The sequence below is a fragment of the Gopherus evgoodei genome, chromosome 5 (genome assembly GCF_007399415.2).
Source record: "Gopherus evgoodei ecotype Sinaloan lineage chromosome 5, rGopEvg1_v1.p, whole genome shotgun sequence".
Classification (NCBI taxonomy): domain Eukaryota; kingdom Metazoa; phylum Chordata; order Testudines; family Testudinidae; genus Gopherus; species Gopherus evgoodei.
The window spans coordinates 131,430,233-131,455,204 of record NC_044326.1 but is presented as its reverse complement, the minus strand read 5'-3'; the positions used below and the strand labels follow the sequence as shown (position 1 = coordinate 131,455,204).

Sequence of the window (24,972 nt, the reverse complement as noted above, 5' to 3'; positions counted from 1 at the left end):
GTTGCCAGCATTGCTCCCTGAGAGGAGGGAGTGTGAAACTGGCAGACCTTGGGAGAAGGAAGGGTGAGCCACATGAGTAGGAAGCATCCCAGGGAGTACACAGCAAGTTTGGGGACTGAGAGATTTTGGCTGTGTGTTGTAGGGTTCCCTGGCTGGAAACCGAAGTAGAGGGTGGGCCTGGGCTGTCCTACCTGCCGCAGGGGATGTTGCACTAGAGAGGCAATGAATGGGAAGACTGCCTGGGTCACTGTGGAAGTGACAGAGAATTGCAGGATTGTACCCCAGAATGGTGGTAGTGGTGGGAAACGCCGAGTGACCTAGATGGAGGGCTGAGTCAAGAAGAGGACAACACTGAGGTTCCTGAAGAGAGAGAGGAACTGCAGACCAGAGATGAATGGAGGGATGGCATGCAAACCACAGAAGGGGCATTGACCTCGAGAGCTAATCCCCAGAGGGACCAGGAGGTGGGGCCAGATGAGCAGTGAGTGGCGCGCCCTGTGACAATTTGCAATTTATGGATTGGGAAACGGAGGTACAGAGAAGTGAAGTGAATTGCCAAAAGCCCTGTGCCCTATCCACTGAACAACACTACCTACCCACTATACAGACCCCTTACTCCAGTTACCTGTGTTACAGCACCTCTTTATAATAAATGAAATGTCTGGATCTTTTGCATGCTGTTATAACAACAGTGGAAGACAACAGCTTTTGCACTGCAAGCAGAAAGCTGAACAGTTCCCCATCCCTCAAAACAAGCTCTAGATTTCACCAGTGCCGCTGTCCCAAACCAGAAGTACAAGTACAGCTGTTACTCCAGTGTTGCGGAGTAATAATATAGCATTATAAAATGCCCTTTGAGTGCAATGGACCTACATCACTTGAGGACAGAGAATGAAATGAAACTCTCAGATTCAAGAGAGAAAGAATTGCTCACCTGAGAAGATCTTTTCTGTTAATCAAAGCTTTCATGTATTCTGAAAGCTTCTTCTGCATTAAGGCCAGGCGAAGCCAGGCTCTTCCTCTACCCGCAGGTGTCCTACCAAAGCCCAGAACCAAAACAAAGAAATTACTCACATATTATAACGCATATATTCACACAAAGCTTGAACGTCTTACTCTGCTTGAAATCTCTGCAATCTACACATCATCTCAAAGGTGCAGCTTTCAGCAATTACTGTAGGTGGAAATTTGGGTATGAAACTGCAAGCGTCCACATACAGTGTTTATCCATGCAATCATTTGTCTTTTTCTTCTATTTCCCATCTTCCCTTTTTATTCCTCTTGGATGGTGTTTCTGGAGAGAACTAGCAGTACTTATCTCGACAAAGATTATCGGAAACATTCGGAGAAATCAAGTAATGGGGCATGGATATAGAAATGGGTCAAACGCAACTGTTATACTAGGCAAGTTAATAGAACAATTCAGCCACATTCATTCTGGACTTTAACACAGTGTGAGTGCCCAAATATCTCTCAGGTAACCAATCCTCAGCCTGTTCAAGAACTAAAGAGGGGAGTTGGAGTATTGATTAAATATGGTTCTCTCAATGCTAGGTGAAGTTCTGAACATAACAAACAAGAATGTTTTATGGTTCGGATAGTTAATCTTTCACACTTTCCTCCTTCGCCCATTTTGGCCAGCAAGTGAACGTACACCGTTCTAGAAATGTAGTAACTGACATGCTGGATCAGAGCAATGGCTCACCTAGTCTGACATGCTGCAGAGCAGCCCGTGGCCAATGCTTCAAAGGAAGGTGTAAATCCCCCATATAAACAGTAGCATGATTAGAAGGAAATTACTTTTCACCTCCCAACACTTAGTCAACTGGCTTGTATCATGAAGCATGTGGAGGACTTAATTTTCTTATTCCAGCTAGTGTAACCTAAGATATTTTTGTTATCCCTGTATGTTTTCTTTTTTAATGTTACAGTGTTCTGGGCCTCTTTAACATTTCATGCCACCAGTTTACATGTGTACAAAGGTTGGAGTTCTTTGGTTAATCTGTTTTAATTTTGTTGCCTATTAATTTTATTGTTTATCTCCTTGCTCTTTTATAAAGGAAAGGGTAAATAATGCACCCTGATCCTACAACCTATACCATGCAGGCAGACTCTGTATAGAACTCCAGTGAAATCAGGGGGCACGAGGCTCTATCCACATCGTACAACTTTCAGGATTAGAGCTTCAGTTATGAATACAGGAGACAGTCTGTATGATTTGTTATTTTATGTACCTCTGTCACATTGCCTATTCATCTCTTCTCTGAACTAAGCGGTTTTAATACTTAGTCCCCCCTATGCCTCTATTCATTTGTGTTGCACTTCTGTAGTTATTTTCTATTTCTGCTATATTCTTTTTCAAAAGGGACGGCAAAACTCAACACAGGATCTCAGGTTGCTATATAATATAAAGGTTCTTTATTTCCAGAACTATTCTGTTTCCCTAATGCAATCTAACATCTTGGTAGTGACCAAAATGGCAAACAAGTCTTCCTTTTATTTAAATTAAAAGAAAAAGATTTTAAAAAGTCAACCAACCTCTGTATCTCCAGTGTTCCAAGGTATCACAGAAAATTCTTATCTAATGATCTCCCTCTTTTTTCAATCCCTCCCTCTTTAATGCCACTTTTCTTGAGCTAGAGTGAAAAAGATTCAATAAGGCCTGTTTTTGGTCCCTCCAGATATCATTTATTTATTGCCAGTACTAAGCGTTCAGTTGTTCAGGAAGCCCCATTGCTTTTTTATATAAAGAGAAAATATCCTCACCATCACTAATTCCTTTGCTTGTTTTGGTTAGAAGCTGCAGAAAAAGACCTATTACTTGCTTTCACTTTTATCTCTTACTTACAATTAAACCATACAGTATTGAGTCAACAATGCAAGGCTGGGGGGCGGGGGGGCAGTAAATGCAATTTTGGATTGCATTAACAGAGACATAGCATGCAAGTCATGGAGGGGTCAGTACTGCTTTACTCAGCGCTGGTTAGGCCTCAGCTGGAGTACTATGTCCAGTTCTGGTCACCAATGTATAGAAAAGATCCAGAGGCGAGTGACAAAGATGAAGATGATTAAAGGGATGGAATGGAAGCCATATAAGCAAAGGCTGAAAGAACTGGGTATGTTTCGTTTGGAGGTTTTCAAAAAGAGGCTGGATAGCCATCTGTCTTGCATCTTGGCAGGGAGTTAGACTAGATGATCCTTGCGGTCCCTTCTAACCTGATGGTTCTATGATTCTGCCTGGAAAGCAACAGATCAGGGGACTGCAATAAAACACCTGCGGCTGGCCAGTGGCAGCTGACTCAGGCCCGCAGGGCTCAGGCTCTGGGGCTATAAAGTTGCAGTGTTGATGTTCGGAGTCTGGCTGGAGCCCAGGCCCTGTGACCCTCCCCAACTTGCGGGGTCCCGGAATCCAGGCCTCAGCCTCAACATCGACACTGCAATTTTATTGCCCCACAGCCTGAGCCCTGTGAGCCAGAGCCAGCTGACATGGGCCAGCTGCGAGTGTTTTACTGAAGAAGTGTAGACATATGCAGGATTTCACTTACTTAAGCCCCGGCAGATCTTTAACACTTGCTGTGATCTCTCCAGCTTCAGGAACAAGCTTCTCTACCAGCTCCAGAGGTCCCCAAAATGACTTATTTTGTCCCAGAAAAGTCTTCTTGGCTAGAACAAGAAGATATAAATAGACGATTAGTTTCTCTTGCATCTGCACTGTCTTAAATGTATTCTTAAATTTGTTCAAAGTGGAACTAAAAGCAGAAGTGAGACTGACCCAGGGAGTCTGGCCCAGTAAATGAAGCAGGGTGAGCTCTCCTATGCTAGCACAGGGGCTGCATTTGGCAAATTAAGAGGGCAAGGTGACACCTGGGGCTGTAAGGTCAGTGAAAGCCCTGGTGAGAATCATTCAGGAGAGGGTCTCTCAGGAAAGCTGCTGGCTCTAAGCTGGAAAGGGCTGATGGCAGGGGTTGCACGTCAGCTGGAAAGGCTATGCAGCTTACCCACTGATGCCACCAGGGCCAGAGACCTGGACTCAGAGGAACCATGATGGGGCTCGGGGAGTAAGAGATGCTCCCAGCACAGAGTCTGTGAGGGTTCCCACTGGGAAGAGCAGGGCTGCTGACCAGCTGGAAGGGCTGTGCTGGAGAGTCAAGGCTTGGTGAAGGACACTGGAGCTGTATATTGAAAGGACTATTGTTGTGGGACCTTGGTTATGATTTATGTTCATGGAACTTCTGTAATAAATTAACCCCACAAGGACTATGTTTATACTTGGGAGGACTCCACAGACTATTTCTGGGAACTTGGGGGCAGGGAGGGGAGGAAACTGAGGCAGGTATGCCAGTCATGCCACAATCTGCTACAGGAGGGTGCTCCAGTCCAGACCTCTAGAAAGTTCTGGTTTCAGAATTATTACTGACAATGCTCTCCTGAAATTTATATTTAACTTCCTGTAAACAGCTGGGTTCAGGGATAGATTCAGAACCAGAAAATTATACTTACTACTTGCCCAGTGTGTGACTGATTACTTTTTATATTTTCACGCATAGGAGATATTGGTATCAGTAGGTATAAGGACACTGCACTTGCTCAGGGCCTGAAACAGACACTTCCTAAGCAAAGGCAGGTACCAAATATGGTACCCAGGGGCCCACCTGCGAGAGCCAGAACAACATACAGGTGAGCACCCTAGCCTCTTCACCAATAGCAGCCTCTGGGCTAGAATTTCTACCAGGATGTTGTCATGGGCCTTTCTTCTGGGTGTGGGGTAGCATCTGTCAGATCAGCATCATGCTAGTAAGTAACAACTCCATCCCTTCTAGCTACTGGAAACTGTGTCTCTTTACTCTCCTGTTCAGCCGTCAACACTCCTTCACAAGGGCAGGGTCCTCACTGCTCTACCCCTTCATATCTTCTTCCCAACACCTGCCTCCACTCTTGCTCATAGCTTTCTCAAGCAGCAACAGCATGAAATTAATTTGGCTGGCAATTTCAAAACTATTCATAGGATTCTGAGCAGCAGCAGTGAAACTGATCCAAAATTTGTTAATGCCAAAGCTAAGGACAGCACTCGATTCAAGGAAGCTGTCTTTCTGCAAAGTTGGGAAGACAACACTGTGTTGCTTTATACTCAGGTTACTTTTGGATGGTTATTTTCAAAATCCTAACTAGTTTGTTTCTGTTTCTAACTTGAAAGCAGAAATATGCTAGAGCAGCAGTCCATTTTATTTTATGTACTACAAGGGCTCTATATACATACCGAAACTCCATAACACAGGACATTCTGAAGTCACTTTCATTTACACCATGTCTTTGTAGGACATCAGTCCTTATGCTTCTTAATGATCAACTTTTTCATTATTATTACTAGAATAAATAGCTGATGGGAATGAATGCCTCTGGCATTCACCATAACATCATCAATCATGACTGATTAATTTATCACATAGGCTGCAATGTATAATTCCAAAGGGATTGTGCTATTATTTACCTATAAAACTGGTACATTATTTTAAGAGCATTGCTTAAGAAAAATGTAGCAATATAGTATCTGTCTTTTATTTAGTCTGATTTGGAAGGTAAAATTATAAAAGTTAGATTTTGAAAACTACTATCCTTGGCATTCATATCCCCTATACACAACACAGAGAAGTCAAGTAGGCATTTACAGTAACATTCTTACCTTTCAAGCCATGTTTAAGGCAGTGTTCCATCACTACAAAGAACTGCTGAAGAGGTGCATAGTCAGAGTCCAGTGTTCTGCCCAGATTAAGTGCTGATTCAATCAATCCCTTTATACTCAGTTTAGCCATATTCATCAGGTTCATGCGTTCATTAGCCATGAGATAATTAGGATCTAAAAGAAATCAAAAGACAGCATTTGGTAACAAGAGTTATTTTAAGTACAGTGTATCATCTTTCTATTTCCTTGGTCTTCAAAACTAAGGAATTTAAGGGCTACATTTTTCAAGTGGCAATGGCCCAGTTTAACCTGAGCCACACCACTCAGGCCTTTTGTTGAGGAAAATTCTCTCTATCGGAATTGACCAAGTTGGCAAAGTTGGAAAACTATATATAGACAGGAAGATAACCAGGCACATGCTGAGGCTGCCCTGATATTTAATTAGTTAAATGAACCTTAAAAGGAACAGTGTTGAAAGACATTCATTAATAGTTTACTTAATGTCTTATAATGCATTACCAAATGTCATGGCAGCCTCACTTGCCCTAAGGACTCACGTAATCTGGCAGAAGGTTGTACCTTTGTTGCATCCAGAAAAGAACAAATAGAAGGAGGGCAGGCAATTAAATGCCAAGAGTACTTTACTTGTAATTTGCTCTTCTCTCAAAGACAAGGAATTCTAAATTCAATTCAGAAACTATAAGTGACACACATATAGGAGAATTAATCTTTTTGAAAAAGCAAAATATTGTACATACAAAAACAAAATATGAACAGCAAGGCCTTGGGATGGTACTGTGCTGATCCTTCAAGTTTTAGTTTGAGCCCACATAGAATAATCAAAAGCACTACACAGTTGAGACTTAAGAGAATTTTTTAAAATTTAAAAAGCCTGTTTTCTCTGAGCACTACTGATATTTGCAAACATGCTCCTCTTCCTCTTAAGGATTGATCCACCAATTTATCATCCTCTGTCTTGTCTCACATCTCCAACTCTGATGTCTTCTTGTTAATTCAACTGCAACACACCCCAAATTGAGTTGCTTCCCACTCAAAACTCTTTCCATCACACCAATGTTACTAACATGCATCCTTCTTGTGACTACTGACTAGTCAAACTGCAGTTAATTTCAGATGCCTCCTTTCCATCCCCATCGCATTCAGGCCTTTTATTTTATCTTATAACCAAAGACAGTTCCAGAACAGCCTTCCAAGGGGAGCAGTGGGGACAAAAAACCTAACTGGCTTCAAAACTGAGTTTGGTAAGTTTATGGAGGAAATGGTACAATGGGACTGCCTACAATGGCATGTGGCCCACTGGTGACTGCCACTAGCAAAAATCCCCAGCTGGTGGCAGTGGGACACTAGACGGGGAGGGCTCTGAGTTACTACAGAGAATTCTTTCCCAGGCATCTGCATGAAGGGTCCTGCCCACATGCTCAGGGTCTGATTGCCATATTTGAGGTGGGGAAAGAATTATCCCCTGGGTCAGATTGGCAGAGATCCTGAGGTTTTTTTTGCCTTCCTCTGCAGCATGGGGCATGGGTCATTTGCGAGTTTAAACTAGTGTAAATAGTGGATTTTCTGTAACTTGAAGTCTTTAAGCTATGATTTGAGGACTTCAGTAACTCAGCCAGAGGCTAGGAGTCTTTTACAGGAGTGGGTTGGTGAGGTTCCGGGGCCTGCAATGTGCAGGAGGCCAGACTAGATGATCACGTGGTCCCTTCTGTCCTTAACGCCTATGAGATGGATTCTCCTCTCACTGCTAGAACCAGAGTATGGACAAATTATTTCCCACCTCAACTACTAAAACTTCCTATTTTCAGGCCTCCCCTTACCTTCCTCTCCTCCTTCCAGCCCATCCAAAATGTTAATTCAAACAGTATCTTTTTTGTCACTCTGCCCATCTCTTTAGACCACCATCCACACTATAATCTTAAAAAAAATAAAAAAATAAAAAACCAAGCCAGGGAGCTTACGTATGACAGGGCTCTCCCCTGAGAAGGATGAAAAGTTGCCACATACCACTACGCAGGAAATCTGGATTGCTAAAGTGTTGGCCCATGTATGGATTTCAGTCCTGTCTACAGTATTACTTTCACTACTGTAACTGGGTCCCTCAATTATTATATATTAGCACAGACAGTGCCTTAATAAGGGGAAAAGCAATCACGTGTTTCACAACTCCTTTTCTGCCAACATCACTTCCTTGATGAGCTCTCTTACACTCCCCCTTCCAGCTGCCTACTTTCCACCCATTGACTACTCCTTTGTCTCTCTGCCTTCTTACATGCTGTTCCTTTTACTTGGAATGGTGTACCGACTAACGTATGTCCCTAAGCACTCTTCTTTTCTGCTTCAAAACATTTCTGGAAATACATCTTTTCTGCAAAGCTTTCCAGCTGTAATGATCAACCACCACTCTGTTTGTATGATTTGAATTGTACTCTCATTATTTTAGACTAAAAGCTCCCCAGGGCAAGGGATTCCATTCTTTGTAAGGCACAATCTACCTGCTATAAAGCTCCATGTGCACAAGGGGTGGGTCTACACAGACACTAGACATCCGCGGCTGGCCCTGCCAGTTGATTCAGGCTCGTGGGGCTTGGACTACAGGGCTGTTTCTTTGCTGTGTTGACTTCTGGGCTCAGGCTGGAGCTCAGGCTTGAGGACTCTACCAGGTGGGAGGGTCTTAGAGCCCAGGATGCAGCCAAAGCCTGGAAGCCTACACCGCAATGAAAACAGCCCCATGAGCCTGAGTCAGCTGGCACAGGCCAGCCATGGGTTCTTCGTTGCAGGGTAGACCTACCCTTTACCACTTAGCATGCAATCTACCCATTCACCACATTTGTTAGTAGTTTTAGTAGACCTAGTGACAGAAATGACTGAGGATCACTAAGTGTCTATACAGAATGGTATAGACATGCCCTACAGAAGCATGCACATATTCAGCAAGCAAGTGAAGAAAACAAATATTTGAAACTGAAGCAAGATGATGTATTTCTATGCTTAAATACCTGACAGCTGCTCAGCTACATATGGTGATGGAAGCTATTTAAGTATCTGGACAGAAAAACCCTAAGCAGCAGCAACAAAGTCTAAAACACTATTTTCTCTCTTATAATGCATATCATTAATATTCCAAATTACAAATTTCATGCTACATTTCCTTCAAAAGGAAGAGGAAATCTGAGGGTAAAACCATATTTCACATTTTCTCCTTAACCAGTGGATAACACAGAAACTGGAATCGTCCATAAAGTAAACAGAGCAAAAATTCAACATGAATTTAGTACAACACACCAAAGTAATCTATGCACTTCCAGGAGAGTCCTGCACTTAAGACAGAAGAATCCCATTCACTGCTACAGTCTAGGGACCGAGTGGCTAGGCAGCAGTTCTGCAGAAAAGGACCTAGGGGTTACAGTGGACGAGAAGCTGGATATGAGTCAACAGTGTGCCCTTGTTGCCAAGAAGGCTAACAGCATTTTGGGCTGTATAAGTAGGGGCACTGCAAGCAGATCGAGGGATGTGATCATTCCCCTCTATTCGACATTGGTAATGCCTCATCTGGAGTACTGTGTCCAGTTTTGAGCCCACGCTACAAGAAGGATGTGGAAAAATTGGAAAGAGTCCAATGGAGGGCAACAAAAATGATTAGGAGGCTGGAGCACATGACTTATGAGGAGAGGCTGAGGGAACTGGGATTATTTAGTCTGCAGAAGAGAAGAATGAGGGGGGATTTGATAGCTGCTTTCAACTACCTGAAAGCGGGTTCCAAGGAGGATGGATCTAAACTGTTCTCAGTGGTAGCAAATGACAGAACAAGGAGCAATGGTCTCAAGTTGCAGTGGGGAAGGTTTAGGTTGGATATTAGGAAAACCTTTTTCATTCAGAGAGTAGTGAAGCACTGGAATGGGTTACCTAGGGAGGTGGTGAAAACTCCTTCCTTAGGAGGTTTTTAACATCAGGCTTGACAAAGCCCTGGCTGGGATGATTTAGTTGGGAATTGGTCCTGCTTTGAGCAGGGGGTTGGACTAGATAACCTCCTGAGGTCCCTTCCAACCCTGATATACTATGATTCTATGATTGATTCTATGAATGTGGGTATGGAACAGACCTGTTAATGAAAGAGCAAATGTATTTTTCATGTTGTTATCTAGGTGAAAGGCTCTGCTCCCCCAAAGGTGCTGCCCAGTGATCAGGCGTTACAGGCGCTCTTCTGTTTGGTGCCCGACTCTTGATAGTTGCTCCAGCCCTGCAGTCATCTGCCCCCTTCTGAGACTCAGACCTCTGGTTGGGCCACAAGCTGCATCCATCTCTTCTGGGGTATGTAAAGAATCCAACAAATGCTAGTTTTGATGACCAACAAGGGGCGTTAGGCTTCACCTGGCCAAATTCCCAGAGGTGGGACTCTCTAGAATGTGGGGTCTTCTGGTCCTCGGTCTCTAGTATCAGGAAGAGATTTTTTTCCTCCAGCCCCATAGGGGTCAGTAGGGGAACCTGAGCCTACCCTCTCCTCCAGGTTGCAATGTAGTGTCCAAAGGTAGGTCACTGAGTCCTGCATTTTGGAGTTCCACACAACGGGAACAGCAAAGACATATAAAACAAAATACATCAAAGAAATATTCAGCTTAGCAAATATCTAGTCCTTTTCCTTCAGCAAGTTGGGTAGACCACCATTGGACAGGAGCTCTGGCAGCTGGGCCACCCACAGTGCTCCTTTTGCAGAGTTCAGCGCAAAGGTCACCTCCACTGGCTTCCTGCAAGTGAGCTACTCTGCTCCCCTTTTAAGCTCCTCCACCAGCCGGTGCATGCCTTGCAGGTGTGACGTGGGCTCAGAGCAGCCTCCTAGGCCCCTTCCTCTCCAGTGTGGGGTTTGTACACCGCATCGGACCTAATAAAAACCTTCTGAATGAATGGAGTTATGTTTTTTTTTTCTTAACATTAAGGATTAGCAGATCTCACTCTAATTCCCAGTGGACACTGCTATAAGTATGAACTGACACTTACTGCAAAACAGTAATTGAATGGGCATAGGAACCAAATTACTTCTTTACCCAAGAGATGTTCTCTTCATGTCAGGGCTGAACTACACTTATGAACTGGGGAGGATACAGATGCACTGCCATTACCTGTACTGGGCCTGTTTTGTGGGTAGAAGGCTTCATAGCTGACACTTTTCACAAGTATTAAATTCACACACACAAAAGGAAAAAGCAGCTATTATAATGTACCTCACACACTATTTTTCCTCACTATTGTTACTTCCATCAAAATTATTTTCAAAAGAGCAAAGCTTAGTAGAAACACATGGCAGCCTCCAATCCAAGCACCAGGACCACAAATCCAAATGCCAACTAAGAACACTGAGACTATCAGAACAACCCCTAAAAACAAAGCCACATATCTGAAAATATGTTTCAGTCTGTGGCCTTCCCTATTTTAGATGGATCGATGCAGTCTTGAGCTTTGCAATTGAAGGGAAGTGTTAGCAATCTCAGAAATAAAGAACCGTTACTTACCCGACAGTAACTGTGATTCTTCAAGATGTTGAGGTCAGTGTACATCCCACTGTATGTATGCATAAGCCTCATGCATGCATATCCAGAATTTGTTTTGAATAGCACTGTCCATCAGGATCAAGGATGTGACCTTGTGTCTCCCTATTATCCCACAGAGGGCATAAAGGACAGGATGGCCATAATCCTTAGTTCCCTTGCAATTTAGAGCCTATGTTGCTAAGGACTCCTAACGGGGGGAGGAGGGGCAGGCCACATGATTTACACCAGAGCATGTCATGCTGATATTGCTGACAAGTGGACCTTGAGAGAGTTAAATTCCAGTTCCACCAGTTTCAGCAGCAGTATATAGTCTAGGGTCTTCAATACTGCAGGCCTCTACTGCGTCCATATTGTTTTGCAATGCCCATATGGAAAAATCTTTTCCATTTTGAGGAGCATTCCTTGTGGAAAGTTCCTGCTTTGTATGAGAATTTCCAGAATACAGTCTCTGTCAATAGTGCTCAACTAGTCAACATCCAAGCCATCAGATCTGGTTGCAGGATCTGACCTTGGCTCTGAGAGGCTATGTCTGGGCAGGTTGGGAGGTATGAGAGGCTGTTTGAACTGCAGGCCAGGCTAGATGATCACAGTGGTCCTTTCTGGCTTTATAAAACCAAATCTGCAAGAGGTCTAACAACTAAGAATGTTTCAGCCAGTAAGATGCTATCACAATGACTGTAGCCTAATCCAGTCGGATCTTTGATATTATCCTAGGGAAATCATAGGAAGGCATATGAATCCTCAAGACCACCAAAGGTGAAAGGCATCTAGTAATGAGCCCAACCTCACGCCTCTTTGAATCAATAGTTTGAGCATTTGGTGTTGCCTTCTGTGGCAAACAGATCTATTGTAAGAATCCCCCACTGACAAAATATTAGCTTTTATGATGGACTTCTGCAGTGATCAGTCATGGTTGACCACTGCATGCCTGCTCAGGAAGCCTGCTAGGTCACTGCTGACCCCTGGGAAGCATACTGCCAGAGGTCCTCTCTCAGTACCGTCTTTCTAGGCTAGTCTTCAGTGTTGCTGGTCTGCTAGCTGGAGTGCTGGACAATGCTAGATTGCTTGTTAGCAGGATTCTGGAGTTCATCTCCTCAGGGTTTAACAAGCCCTTAATTGATTGTTCCAGAAAATGGAGCTTCAGTCTCACATCTCGATACATGCATCCTTGCAGAGAAACAACAAGCACACCCAACATCCTTTTGGTATATGTGACTCTTCTAAACAGAAGCTACACCTGCTATGTCCACCTTTTAGAGAGTCGATGGGGCTTATAGCTCATAGTCTGCCATGTCAAGAAGTCCTGCACAGAGACAGTCTGTACTTTGGGACGAAGGGAGTGTCTAATGGTCACCACACAGTCCAGACAGGTTAATATGCATCACAACAGTTGTAAGTCAAGATAATCAGAACAGTCCTGGATGTTTTCAGAAAATTTGAGAGGGTTTAGCCAAAGATAGGAACTAGCACATCAGACACTCGCCAGGTTCCATCTCTCTGCCACAGGCAATAACAGGGAACGAGGGTGTGCATGTGCGCACAACTACCTTGACCTTTATGCCCTGACAGGGGAGCACAAGGAAGCACAGGGTGCATGCGTGGCCCTACCATTAAACTCTGGTCTCACATGCACATGCACCTACAGTTGGCTACATTGACATACTAACATTTATGCAAATTCTCCAACATACATAAATTACAACTTTCTATAAGCTCTCTGGAGGCTAAGACATGACTAATGTCTACTAGACTAACTGGATGAGAAGCTGGATGACAAAAGGCAGCATAAAAACTGACACCACAGTTAATCAAACAAACCAATGAAGGCAATACCTAAGATTATTATTAGAGGTGAGCAGAACTAGAGAGAAACAGATCTGGTCTAATAACTGAAGTGTTACTGTCATTGCAACAAAAAAAGAAGCCCTAGATGTGAATGGACAAAAACTGCTAAAGATCTGGAACTGAATATAAAGCATACTCCTCCGTACTGCAAAGTGTTACATGAGGTGGTTTGACCAGATAAGCAGCTCAGGAGACCATGAATGTAATAAGGCTAGCAGCTAGACACCAGAAGGAATAAGGGTTTTCAAACAACGGAGAGAATTTTTGTTTTGATCAGGAATTTGATAAGGTAATGCAGAATTTAACCGAAGAGGAAAGGGAAAGAAGCTTTGCTTTTCCTAGTTAATTGTGTGCGCACAATACGAAAAATCCTCTCTCTTCTAAAACTCAAAGCTCAGAAAATCTACTACTATACAGGGAAGAATGAGAGAAGAATATTTAAGTTAAGATAAACCAGTCTGGATTTATTTTAAAGGAGGAAATAATGGTTAACTTTCACTATTAAGAAAGCCTAAAGTTTAAGATTCCATTGCTGAAAGTTCCTAAGAAATTTGTATTTTCCTTTCTGAATGGTAGGAAAGGAATAAAGGAAGCCTTGGTATGCATGTGAATAGTCTTACGATAATACCCATTCAAGGTTCATTTTATACTGTGGAAAACCCTATTTAAGAAAGCAATTGATTGTTGTAATAGGTTTTTATTTCTAGTCTCCAGAGTAAAAGTCAAATTCAGCTACATTAGTCAGTTTTTCTTCTGGGTCCTTGCCCAAGCAGTTGATGGACTGATAAAATAACTTCCTTGTAGTGTTCGTTATTCCACTAAGTGTAAAATCTCCAAGTATACTGTGGTTTTGATCCAGGAACATGGAAGGACTTAAAACAAGGAATTTGCAAAAAACAAAATTCATTTGTAATTTATTTTAATATATTTTAGTTAACTTCAAAGTAATAATTTAAGAATTCAACTCTCACAGAAGGCCAGACTTGAATAAAGGAGTTATTTTAGTGAATAAGGTTTATAGATTGCCTTTACAAAACTATTATTTTAATATAATAATTCACCTGGTTTGTAAATTGCATAGATTGCTAAATCATAAAATTGACAGTGCAGGTGCAGGATAATCGCCTATACTAAAAATGCAGTGTAGAAAAAAAGGCAGAAATATAAGTGTTGCTCATTGTAAAGAAATACTGCATGTGACTGCAATTAAAACAGAGTTAATATCTCTGAATTTTTCCTTTTGTTAGCTTCTGGAAAATGCTAACAAACAGTACTTTACATGAATTTTCTGTATGAGCCATAAAATAAATAAAATGTTTTAACTACAGAAAACAGACTTGTACTATTTAAATCCATTCTGAAACCAAGGATGGACAGGATTCTTATAGTTTGCCTCACCTGGGAATTGAACAGATGATGTACTGCTTTATACATACATATCCATTAGAAACAAGAGGAAAACCAAGGACAGAGTAGGGCCGTTACTCAATGAGGGGGGGAAGACAATAACAAAAAATGTGGAAATGGCAGAGGTGCTTAATGACTTCTTTGTTTTGGTTTCCACCAAGAAGGTTGGTGGCGATGGAACATCTAAAATAGTGAATGCCAGCAATGGCATACAGAGTACACTTATAAAGTCTGTGGACGATACCAAGCTGAGAGGTGTTGCAAGTGCTCTGGAAGATAGGATTAAAATTCAAAATGATCTAAACAAACTGGAGAAATGGTCTGAAGTAAATAGGATGAAATTCAATAAGGATGAATGCAAAGTACTCCCCTTAGAAAGGAATAATCAGTTGCACACATACAAAATGGGAAATGACTGCCTAAGCAGGAGTACTGCGGAAAAGGATCTGTGGGTTATAGTGGATCAAAAGCTAAATATGAGTCAAGAGTGTAACACTGTTGCAAAAAAAGCGAACATCATTCTAGGATGTATTAACAGATGTCTTGTAAGCAAGACACGAGAAGTGATTCTTCCGCTCTACTCCGTGCTGATAAGGCCTCAGCTGGAGTATTGTGTCCAGTTCTGGGTGCCATATTTCAGGAAAGATTTGGAGAAAGTCCAGAGAAGAGCAACAAACATGATTAAAGGTCTAGAAAACATGACCTATGAAGGAAGATTGAAAAAACTGGGTGTTTAGTCTGCAGAAGAGAAGACTAAGAGGAGACATAACAGTTTTCAAGTATATAAAAAGGCTGTTATGAGGAGGAGGGAGAAAAATTGTCCTTTTTAATCTCTGAAGATAGGACAAGGTCTTAAATTGCAGCAAGGGCAGTTTAGGTTGGACATTAGGAAAAACTTCTTAACTGTCAGAGTTGTTAAGTGCTGGAAAAAATTGTCTAGGGAGGTGGTGGAATCTCCATCATTGGGAATTTTTAAGAGCAGATTGGAAAAACACCTGTCAAGGATGGTCTAGATAATACTTAGTCCTGCCATGAGTACAGGAGATTGAATTAGATGTCTTCTCGAGGTCCCTTCCAGTTGTATGATTCACCACTGAACAAGATGTGAGGTTCCTTTAAAGAGCCACCCCTATATGGAACGAATATACTACATTTGACTTAAATCTCATTACATTTTTTAAATTCCTTTCCCATCACTGGGAATGACTGATTACCAAGCTATTGCAGGTAAAGAGAAACTTATCTTTGCAATCAGACAGTCGTGCTACAAGAGAAGCTCTTTCAGTGATATTCCCAATGTAACACCAAAACACTGCTGCAATATTGAACTGTCATGTCATAATACTTTTTTGAATCCATTGATCAAATTAGCATGGAACAACAAGGCAATTACCCCAAGAGATTCTATTTACAGTAGAACCTCAGAGTTATGAACACCTTGGGAATGGAGGTTGAATAAAACATTATGGTGGTTTTTCAACTGAACATTGACTTAATACAGCTTTGAAACTTTACAGAAAAAAATGCTGCTTTTAACTACACCTCTACCCCAATGTAACATGGTCCTTGGGAGCCAAAAAAAAATCTCATTGCCTTATAAGAGAGACTGCGTTATATTGGGTTTGGTCCGATACACCGTGCCAGACTGGACCAGCTTAGCAGGCGGTGATTTAAAGGGCCCAGTACTGCAGGCTCTCTTTTTCACATCCTGATGAAAAAAACAGACAATGTTTTTCCTTTGCAGATGACTTTGAATATCCTTTCCATGGAAACACTTTCAAAATCTAAATAACTTTAAAGCTACGGTGTGATACTTTTCCCATAATAAGGAGAAGACAACTGTATTTGGAATACAAAGCAGTTAAAAACAAAAGCATATAACAAAATGCAACAGTTTAACAGAAAGCCTTATTCACAGAGGGTACGATACATCATTAAAAGCAGTCTGTGCATGTTTTTGTGTCTCAAACTGACTTTCCCGGATAGCTGAAAGGATTTACATTAACTGGAACTCCTTACATTAAAATTTTTTTAAAAGGAGTTTAGTATACCTTATGCATGAAAACAATACAACAGAAATATTGAAATAACTGAGATACTTTGATATGGACACAGTAATCCTATATCTAGAGGATATTCAAGGAAGACATATAGAAAGGGTAACAACTGAATTAACCCCTTTGACCCCATTAGATTTTTCTTCTTCCCACCCCATCCCCTCCTCAGGAAAATGTTCAACTCTCCCCCACCCCCCCAAAGTGTATGTCAATGGTATAATACAGTGGTTCTCAACCTTTCCAGACTACTCTACCTCTTGGAGGACTCTGATTTGAATTGCGTACCTCCAAGTTTCACCTCACTTAAAAACTACTTGCTTACAAAATCAGACATAAAAATACAAAATTGTCACTGCCACACTGTTACTAAAAAATTGCTTACATTTTCATTTTACCATATAATTATAAAATCAATCAATTGGAGTATAAATAGTATACTTACATTTCAGTGTATGGTATACAGAGCAGTAAAAACAAGTCATTGTCTGTATGAAATTTTAGTTTGCACTGACTTCGCTAGTGCTTTTTATCTAGCTTGTTGTAAAACAAGGCAAATATCTAGATGACTTGATGTATCCCCTGGAAGACCTCTGCATACCCTCAGGGGTACACATACTCCTGGTTGAGAACCACTAGTGTAATATACACACATATATGCACATGCACATTGAGTTTGTGTTTAAATAATCTTGTTTAAAAAGGGAAATGTTAATAAAACAACAATGATCAATATAGGTTACTTAATACTGTAAATTCTGTATTAAGATATGTACCCATATATGTACCAGTCAATGTAATAGTAATGTCTATTGATATTTTGGGTCATTTACAATAAAATATTTTCCTAAAACAAACAAAAACAAAAAAGAAGTTAAAAAACCCATTGTTACACACTTAAGAAGCATAATCTCCATCTCTCATCAAGCTTGCCTTGGTATCTTGCCTTCACTACTATAAATTATCAGGGAAGATAAAAATCTTGGCAATCATTTTTCTTATTTAATGAGATTTTATTTACTGTGAAAAGTTCTTTATTTTCTTCCTATTTTAAATCTTAAACTGCTAAACTAGATATTTTATACATTTCTTTAATTAGCTTCCTAGTAGTTAGTAGAATTTCAGATTGTAGATTTCACACTTAAAATGCTCATCTATGCTGTAAAATATAAATCCAGGATCCCATTAACATCCTTACTATGAGAACACCGCAAACTCAATCAAAACACAACACTGATAAGCAATCAGCCTGTGCTATATTTGCAACCAACATTACCTTTCAATATAGCTCAGTGGTTTGAGCATTGGCCTGCCTAACCCTGGGTTATGAGTTCAATTCTTAAGGGGGCCACTTAGGTATGTGAGGCAAAAATCAGTACTTCATCCTGCTAGTGAAGGCAAAAGGGGATGGACTCGATGACCTTTCAGGGTCCTTTCCAGTTCTATGAGATAGGTATATCTCCATATATTATACTGAGCATCCCTTCATAAATCAAGAAAGCTAAAATGCTTCGACAAGGCTATACTTACCTATAACGGTCTGCAGTTTGAAGAATGGGATCTGAGCACCTAAATCTTTTAGGTACATTTAAAAATCCCATCCTCAGGTGCCTAAATTTGGGCTTAAGAGCCTAATTTTAGGCTCCTAGTTTCAAAAACTTGGCCTGTGTGTATAAAAGAGCTCACAATTATTGTGCTAAAGTATTTAAAGTCTAAAAAAAATTAACACAGAAGTAATTTTGGTTTAAGTTACAAAGATTTTACCCACAAAGAAAATATTACTATTTTGTTTTTTGCCGATAGCTGTTTTATAACATCCAAATAAGGTACCCTACTACTATATTTTTAAAAAGCATTTGTAATTAATTGTGTTATATAATAGCACAAGTTTTACAAAACTTCAAGTGACTTAAATCCACAATTGATTAAAATGCAAGTGATTTTAATCAATTATTTAAACTGGTTTGATTTATATTGCTCTACCCTATAAATTTACATTACAATGGTTATATGCAGTGTTGCTATAGCCATGTTGGTCCCAGGATATTAGAGAGAGAAAGTGGGTGACGTAATACAACTCTTTGCTCATGACGATGACAGCCAAAAACAGCATTCATCAAGATAAATAGGTTAATCCCACATCATTTACAGTTTCCATTATTGTCAGATCTTCATTTTAAGTCTTTACACATGGGAACTGTAGCTGTTTGAGAGGTATGACAGATACTAATTTATTACTAAGCAATGTCAATTGCTTTTTGTTTTTCATTATTTAAAAAAAAAATAAATTAACAAAGAATTTAGAAGGCAAGACTATCCAGATGGGACCGACGTCAAGTTAGAGCAAATTTGGAACTAAAAGTCTTCACAATATCTTTTCAAAATGTAAATAAGTCAAACTTAAAAATACATGCACATATGCTTATAGTGACTGAAGATGTTTTCTTTAAAACTCTAACAGTAGTAACTACACATCAATACCAGAAAGCAACTACTCCAGTATATTCAGACTGTGAACCCAGTTCAATCAGACAAGCATATTTGCAGAGCCACAGTTATTGCCATTGCAAAAGAATACTGCAGCTGGTGCTCAGAATCAAAGTAACATATTAAAAGCCAATTAAAAGAGGAAATAATAGCTGAAAGATGTTGGTGTGGCACGCACCTTCAGTATCATCACGCAATTGCTCCACCAAATCTGTCAAATCCTCCCAAGAGTCTTTGCAAACAGCAAAAAGAAAGGAAAAGAAAGATAAAATGTCATGCAAGCCATGATCTAAAGGAAAGAATCAAAATTAAGATATAAGAAAGGGAAAACAGAAAAGAGATTTCTGTAATACAACACTCAGTTTGCAGTAGTAAGAGATTTGCAATTCAAGAGGATTTGTTAGTCTGCACAAAGTAATATAGCAAAGCTTTATTATAGAAGAGAAAGCAATTATTGCATAGTTAGGTTTGGAGATTTGTTTGTTTAAGCCTGAAGGCTGATATTTCTGTAAGCGTTTGTTAATAAAAAAAATCCAACAAGAAAGCCATATCTTTTTATTTTAGAACTATACAAATCTAAGTACTGAAGTTATCATATTTAACTTTATGCAACTTCAGCATTTGCCTCAGTCCTCTTTCCATATGACCACCTAAATATTCCTACAAATGAAAAAAGCCCTGTTTAGCATTTTGGGTTTTTTTTTAAAGAATAAAATGCATGTAAAACCAATTAGGCTAGAAAGGACCATAACTCAGATTTCCAGTTGCTGCAGATATGTCCAAGATGACTTCTATCATGTCACAGCTTAAATTCTGTCACACAAATGAGGGTGCACTGACAGCGCCATAATAAAAAGTCTCTGCAGACAGCTGATAGTTAAGGGGGTGGAGATAGAGATCCTGACAGAGATGTAAGGAAGGGGGGTGGGGTGAAGCCTGTCTTAACATGCTCAGTAATTCTGTTATCAACACCAGAAAACAAAGTTACCAAACAAGAGTGTATAAACTCAACATGATTCTGGGCTTCATACTTACATTAAGTTTTTCCTAGAGCAAATTTGCAGTTATATTGGGTGTTCGACGGGTAAGGAAGGTTGAATTCTCTTTTACATGCCAAACTCCGGCAAGGTACTGAGCAAAGTACACATTCCACTAAGATCTCATACTTGCCCCGCCCCCACCTCCAAGAAAGCTACAGCTAACCTTCTCCTCCAAAGAAATTGTTGATTTGTCAGTCATACCCTGCATATAAAATAAAGTGAAAATGTGATAGAGATCCTAAAATTATTGAGCAGAAGGTAAATCTTCCATAACATATTCTTACTGACCATCCTTCATATTCTAAAACTAACCAGCTCATTCTAATCATTTTTTGGAAATTAGTTTTACACCTGAATTCTTGTATTTTCCAGATGTCCAGGTTTTCTTATTCTAAAGCAAATCTGTTGCATACATTGAGAGTAATAGAGTGAAACTGCATTTCATTTTCATAGGACAGAATCTTTGTAAGTATTGAAGCTAATGTCATTCAGTAATTTAATATTTGTGGGAAATACTTTCTATAATGAAATTATTTAAGATAAGAGTCCCTAATGTCTATTGGATACAGTTTTGGAGTTTAAATCATAAAAGGGTCTAGTAATTCTTGTTAATTAATAGGATTTACATGCATGGGTAATGAATTAGCTCCAGCCCCTAATAATTCCATAATCCTTATTTACATACACGTAAAGGAATTCCACAGGTTTTGAGTCACAAACACATCACCATCAGAAGTAGATGATTAAACAAAGATTCATTCCTTCTTCGCGCAAATGTTCATGGTAAAAGAATAAATGAGGAAAAAATCCACAATGTTAAAAAATTTCCAAACACAATGGTTAAGAAAAACGCCCACTAGGCATCAGCAGATTGATAATACACTTTTTCCTTTTCCTATGCTTTGATTTTTGTCATCCCCCCACATCTAACAAATGTATCGTACAAGACACTTGTGAATCTCCAATTCTATATTTGCTTTCTTTCCCCCATCCTCTCTCTTCCCAATGGACCCCCACGACATCATAAGGTATTTTCCACCAAACCTGAGGTTTTGCTATTATGATTGTCTGGTCTACATGCCTGCTGATGACTGCACAAACAACAAATTTGATTTCTTAACACTTTTTTAAAAGTTAGATATTGTAGTGTGCCTTCCTACAGTGACCTTCTAACATTTCCACCATTTTCTTTAGCTGTTAATGCACAAAAATATCCCTGAAGGCCAACAGTTTCTAACATATGAATCACAATATCAAGTCACATCAGTAAAGTCCAACTAGTCTACTATTCTGTGTGACATTAGCCAGTACCAGATACTTCAAAGAAAGGTGCAAGAAACCTTTTGCCGGGCATCACATAGGCCAAATCTGGCCCACAGGCCATATATTTGATATCCCTGAGCTAGGGTTTTTAAAACAGATTTCCAGGGAATTTTTTCACACACCACCATAGGCATCGATCCTATTCACTTTCAGAGCAGGGAGCAGCACAGGAGCTGCATAGATTTGAGCTGACAGCTGAGGCTAACGGGACCATTGGCTGCATAAAACCAAATTCATGAGAAAAAGCATGTGAGTGAATGAGCAAGTGAAAGAAAACTGGTACTAAGAGAAAGTGAATCAACTTCCAAGTTACACTTTTGTCTAAAATCTTCTTACTACAGGTAACACCCAACATCAGTTTAACAAATTTAGAGCAAAATGTTTTTATTTGTTTCCTGTTTATTTCTCAGTTCACTTGACAGCACTCTGTGTATGGTCAGTTTCTGTGTTAACTCTGTGTTATCAGTTTTCTCCTATTTGTGTGGGTCTCTCACACAGCAAAAAACAGAAACTTTTTTGTTGTTGTTGTTGTTGTTGTTGAGAGAGAGGGGAAACACTCAAAATTGTAAATGCTGGGACAGCTGTAGTAAGTGAAAATACTTAAAATTCATTTTTACGTGAAAGTATTTCATCTTCATGGCATCTCTAACAACATTTCCAACTTTGATTCTGCTTTTGCCAACATCAATGTTCCAAGTCTTAATTACTGTATATCAACCTAATTCAGAGTATAGAAAGATCAATACTTCAGTTCAAGACTGGGGGAAAAAAAAGTTTCACAGTTCAAATTAAAATCTTGAAAAGTCTAATGTTATGGATTTTTAATATTAGATAAAAATAAGCATACTGTGAAGCTTCTTTTCTTCGGAAAAGTGCAGGAAGAAAAAAACTTTAAGGACAAATTCATATTAAAACCATCTAATATACTGAGTATCAATGCTGCCTGTGTTTTAAGGAGAAAAATACTGTGACTTTTACAAGTTGTATAAATACAAAAAATTATTTTTAAGTAAGTCTGTCTTCATCTATTTCCCAAATCAGAGAGGTGTTGCTACTTATAATACACAGCAGAAGTATGAGGTAAAAGTTACTGTGCCACAGAACACACATGCATGCTGCTTAAAAAAAATTAGAAAACTAAAAGGCTGTATGAACTGAAGCAACCCCCAGACACAAACAATTATTTCTGATAGTGTGTGTACATTTAATATATATACTTTGCTTACTAGTCAGTAGTAAGTGGCTCTTTTGCAGTACACAGTACTGCATTCATCAGAAATATTTCCCCCCCCAAGTATCTTTACACTAGTGTCAAAGAATCTTCTGCATTTTTTAAATTTTCCTTTAGTTACTTAATACAATTTGTAAAGACAGTTCTGTCCAGTGTATAAGGATGATTTTAGGTAAATTCTACCTGACCTTGATTAAAAAGTATTCATAAACACTGATTGAACGAGCAAGGAAATGTATAGGCAATGACAGAATGAGTGTGTATAACAGGGCAGATGTCCTCTGTGCCACCATTTCGTTTCTGCTACAAAGAATCTTGTGAAATGGTAGCTACTCCTGAAGGGTCTGCACATATTTCCATTAAAAAAAATCCTTTGCCCCCCCCCTTGCCTTTATGGGGGTGATCATTCAAATTTGCAATTTTTTCCTTTAAGATTCTAAAGCAGACACTACACTTAAAAGGTCACGTATACCAAAACTCATAGTAAGCAGTGCAGCTAATAATGGAACTTGATCATACATGTGTTCTCCTGTATGAGACGAGGCCTTTAGAAAAAATTCTTAAAAAGCAGAAAATACTAGGGCATTAAAAAAAGCTGCTTTTTCGTAAGCAAATAAGATTAAAAAAACCCAAAAGGAGCTGAGTGTCCAATAAGCTTCTAACAGCTCTGTTGACTGCTAACATACCAATTTTTTAAAAGCAATTAGTGAGGAGAAATATTACATAACAGCTGTGTACAGTTTTCTAAAAATCAAAATTATGATGAAGACAGACTTGGGTTGACATAGAAACCCCTTAAAATATTTTAAGTCCAGAGCACTATGATGCCAGTGCCCAGGCCCAAGCCCATTGTGACTATCTACTTTAGCATAATGCTTTCCCAAACCCACCACTCATTACCTTGGCTTGTGTGCTGTGAAGAAGAGACAACATAAGTTGTAAGAAACTGGTCAAAAAGACCACACGGGGGGAAAATGTAGTGAGATTCCATAGCACTGCACAGCCTCAAAACCCCCCACTACATGAATGACATAACTACAAATTAAGGAAGCGGGGGGAGGGAATGTATCCTGTGACTTAGTGAGAAGAACCAGAGTTAAATGAAATATCTGCTTTGATTTACATGTTTTTCTGATTGATGGGAGGAAAGGGACAGCAACAGGGCATCAAGCCTAGGACAGGTATTCCTTTAAGTTTCTTCATTTAAATATCCCATTATACTCCTCATAAAAAGCGGAGTAAAATCCTATAGCACTGAATTGCACACAAATACCTACCATACATACTCGTTCAGAAGCTGAATATTTTTGGCAAAAAAATGACATATCAAAGAGCAAGGGTCAGCTTATAAATGGGTCTACATCAAAATTTGATGATTTTAAAAACTCTATGGAATCACTGAATTGAATATCTAATACATTGTCGTTTTGTTTATTTGGAGCATCTGCAGGCATGGAGCCCCTCGGTTCCCTGTGGCTGAGGTTCGCCACTCCCAGCCAATGGGAGATGAGGGAAATAATGCCACTTCTCACAGCTCCCACTGGCTAGGAATGGCAAACCGTGGCAACAGGGAGCTGAGGGGCTCCATGCCTGCAGATGCTCCAAGTAAACAAAACGTCCCACTCCATCAGCGGCTTAGTCTGACAGCCGGGGGCCAAAGTTTGCCAACCCCTGAAATATAGGGTCGGCTTATGAAAGGGTCATACAGTTTTTGTTATTTTTACCTAACCATCTTGAGGCATTGGCTTATAAACAAATGGGCTAATGAACGAGTATATGTGTATATATTTCAAATCAAGCAGACTTCAAAATTGTAGTTTTAAAAAACCTAACGCAAGGCACAAGATAACCATTCTCTGCTTGAGTTCTTACTCAAAGATATCAAGGGGGCTCAGCACACTGTGTGACAGGACCTTTAGCCAGGCTCCCACTGTTGTACTAAGTCCACATGTTAGAGCACTGGGCTCTGTGACTTCCACAATGATTTGCTATTGCTTTCTATTTTCCATAGCTCACCTGCCCAGGCTCACCGTATTTTCTAACATTCTGTTATGCGGATGTAAGAGAATGGCTTGCCATAATTTAGTACGATGGTCTGGCATTTGTGGAATTGGAGTCCTCATGGAAATTCACCAAAAAAGTGTTACACAGCCTTAAAACGTTATGTCAGATTCTCATTCCTCTGAACATGCTTTAAATGGAAATAAATATTTTGTACATATCTATTATGACCCTAATAGACACTTAAGGAGAACCAGAAAGGTATGCTATGTTTAAAAAGGACAAACCAAATACCACCCATCATCATGTTGGAAAATGAAATGAACATGATGCGGGATTT

The 24,972-nt window shown here is 39.9% G+C and overlaps 1 protein-coding gene across 5 annotated transcripts in view; it reads right to left on the bottom strand.

Moving 5' to 3' along the window:
• Window positions 1-24,972, bottom strand: part of RUFY3 (RUN and FYVE domain containing 3) — an 80,296-nt gene that overhangs the window by 33,929 nt on the left and 21,395 nt on the right. For 3 of the 5 annotated variants that reach the window (XM_030565175.1, XM_030565174.1, XM_030565177.1), the window contains exons 2-4: window positions 5,681-5,854; window positions 3,546-3,663; window positions 935-1,036 (exon numbers count right to left, since the gene is read on the bottom strand). In XM_030565175.1, the coding sequence (XP_030421035.1) occupies window positions 935-1,036; window positions 3,546-3,663; window positions 5,681-5,840 (380 nt within the window). In that variant the 5' untranslated portion in view covers window positions 5,841-5,854. Of the gene's footprint in view, window positions 1-934; window positions 1,037-3,545; window positions 3,664-5,680; window positions 5,855-19,215; window positions 19,270-24,972 lie in introns of all 5 variants that reach the window. The other 2 variants (XM_030565172.1, XM_030565176.1) reach the window with 1 other exon arrangement.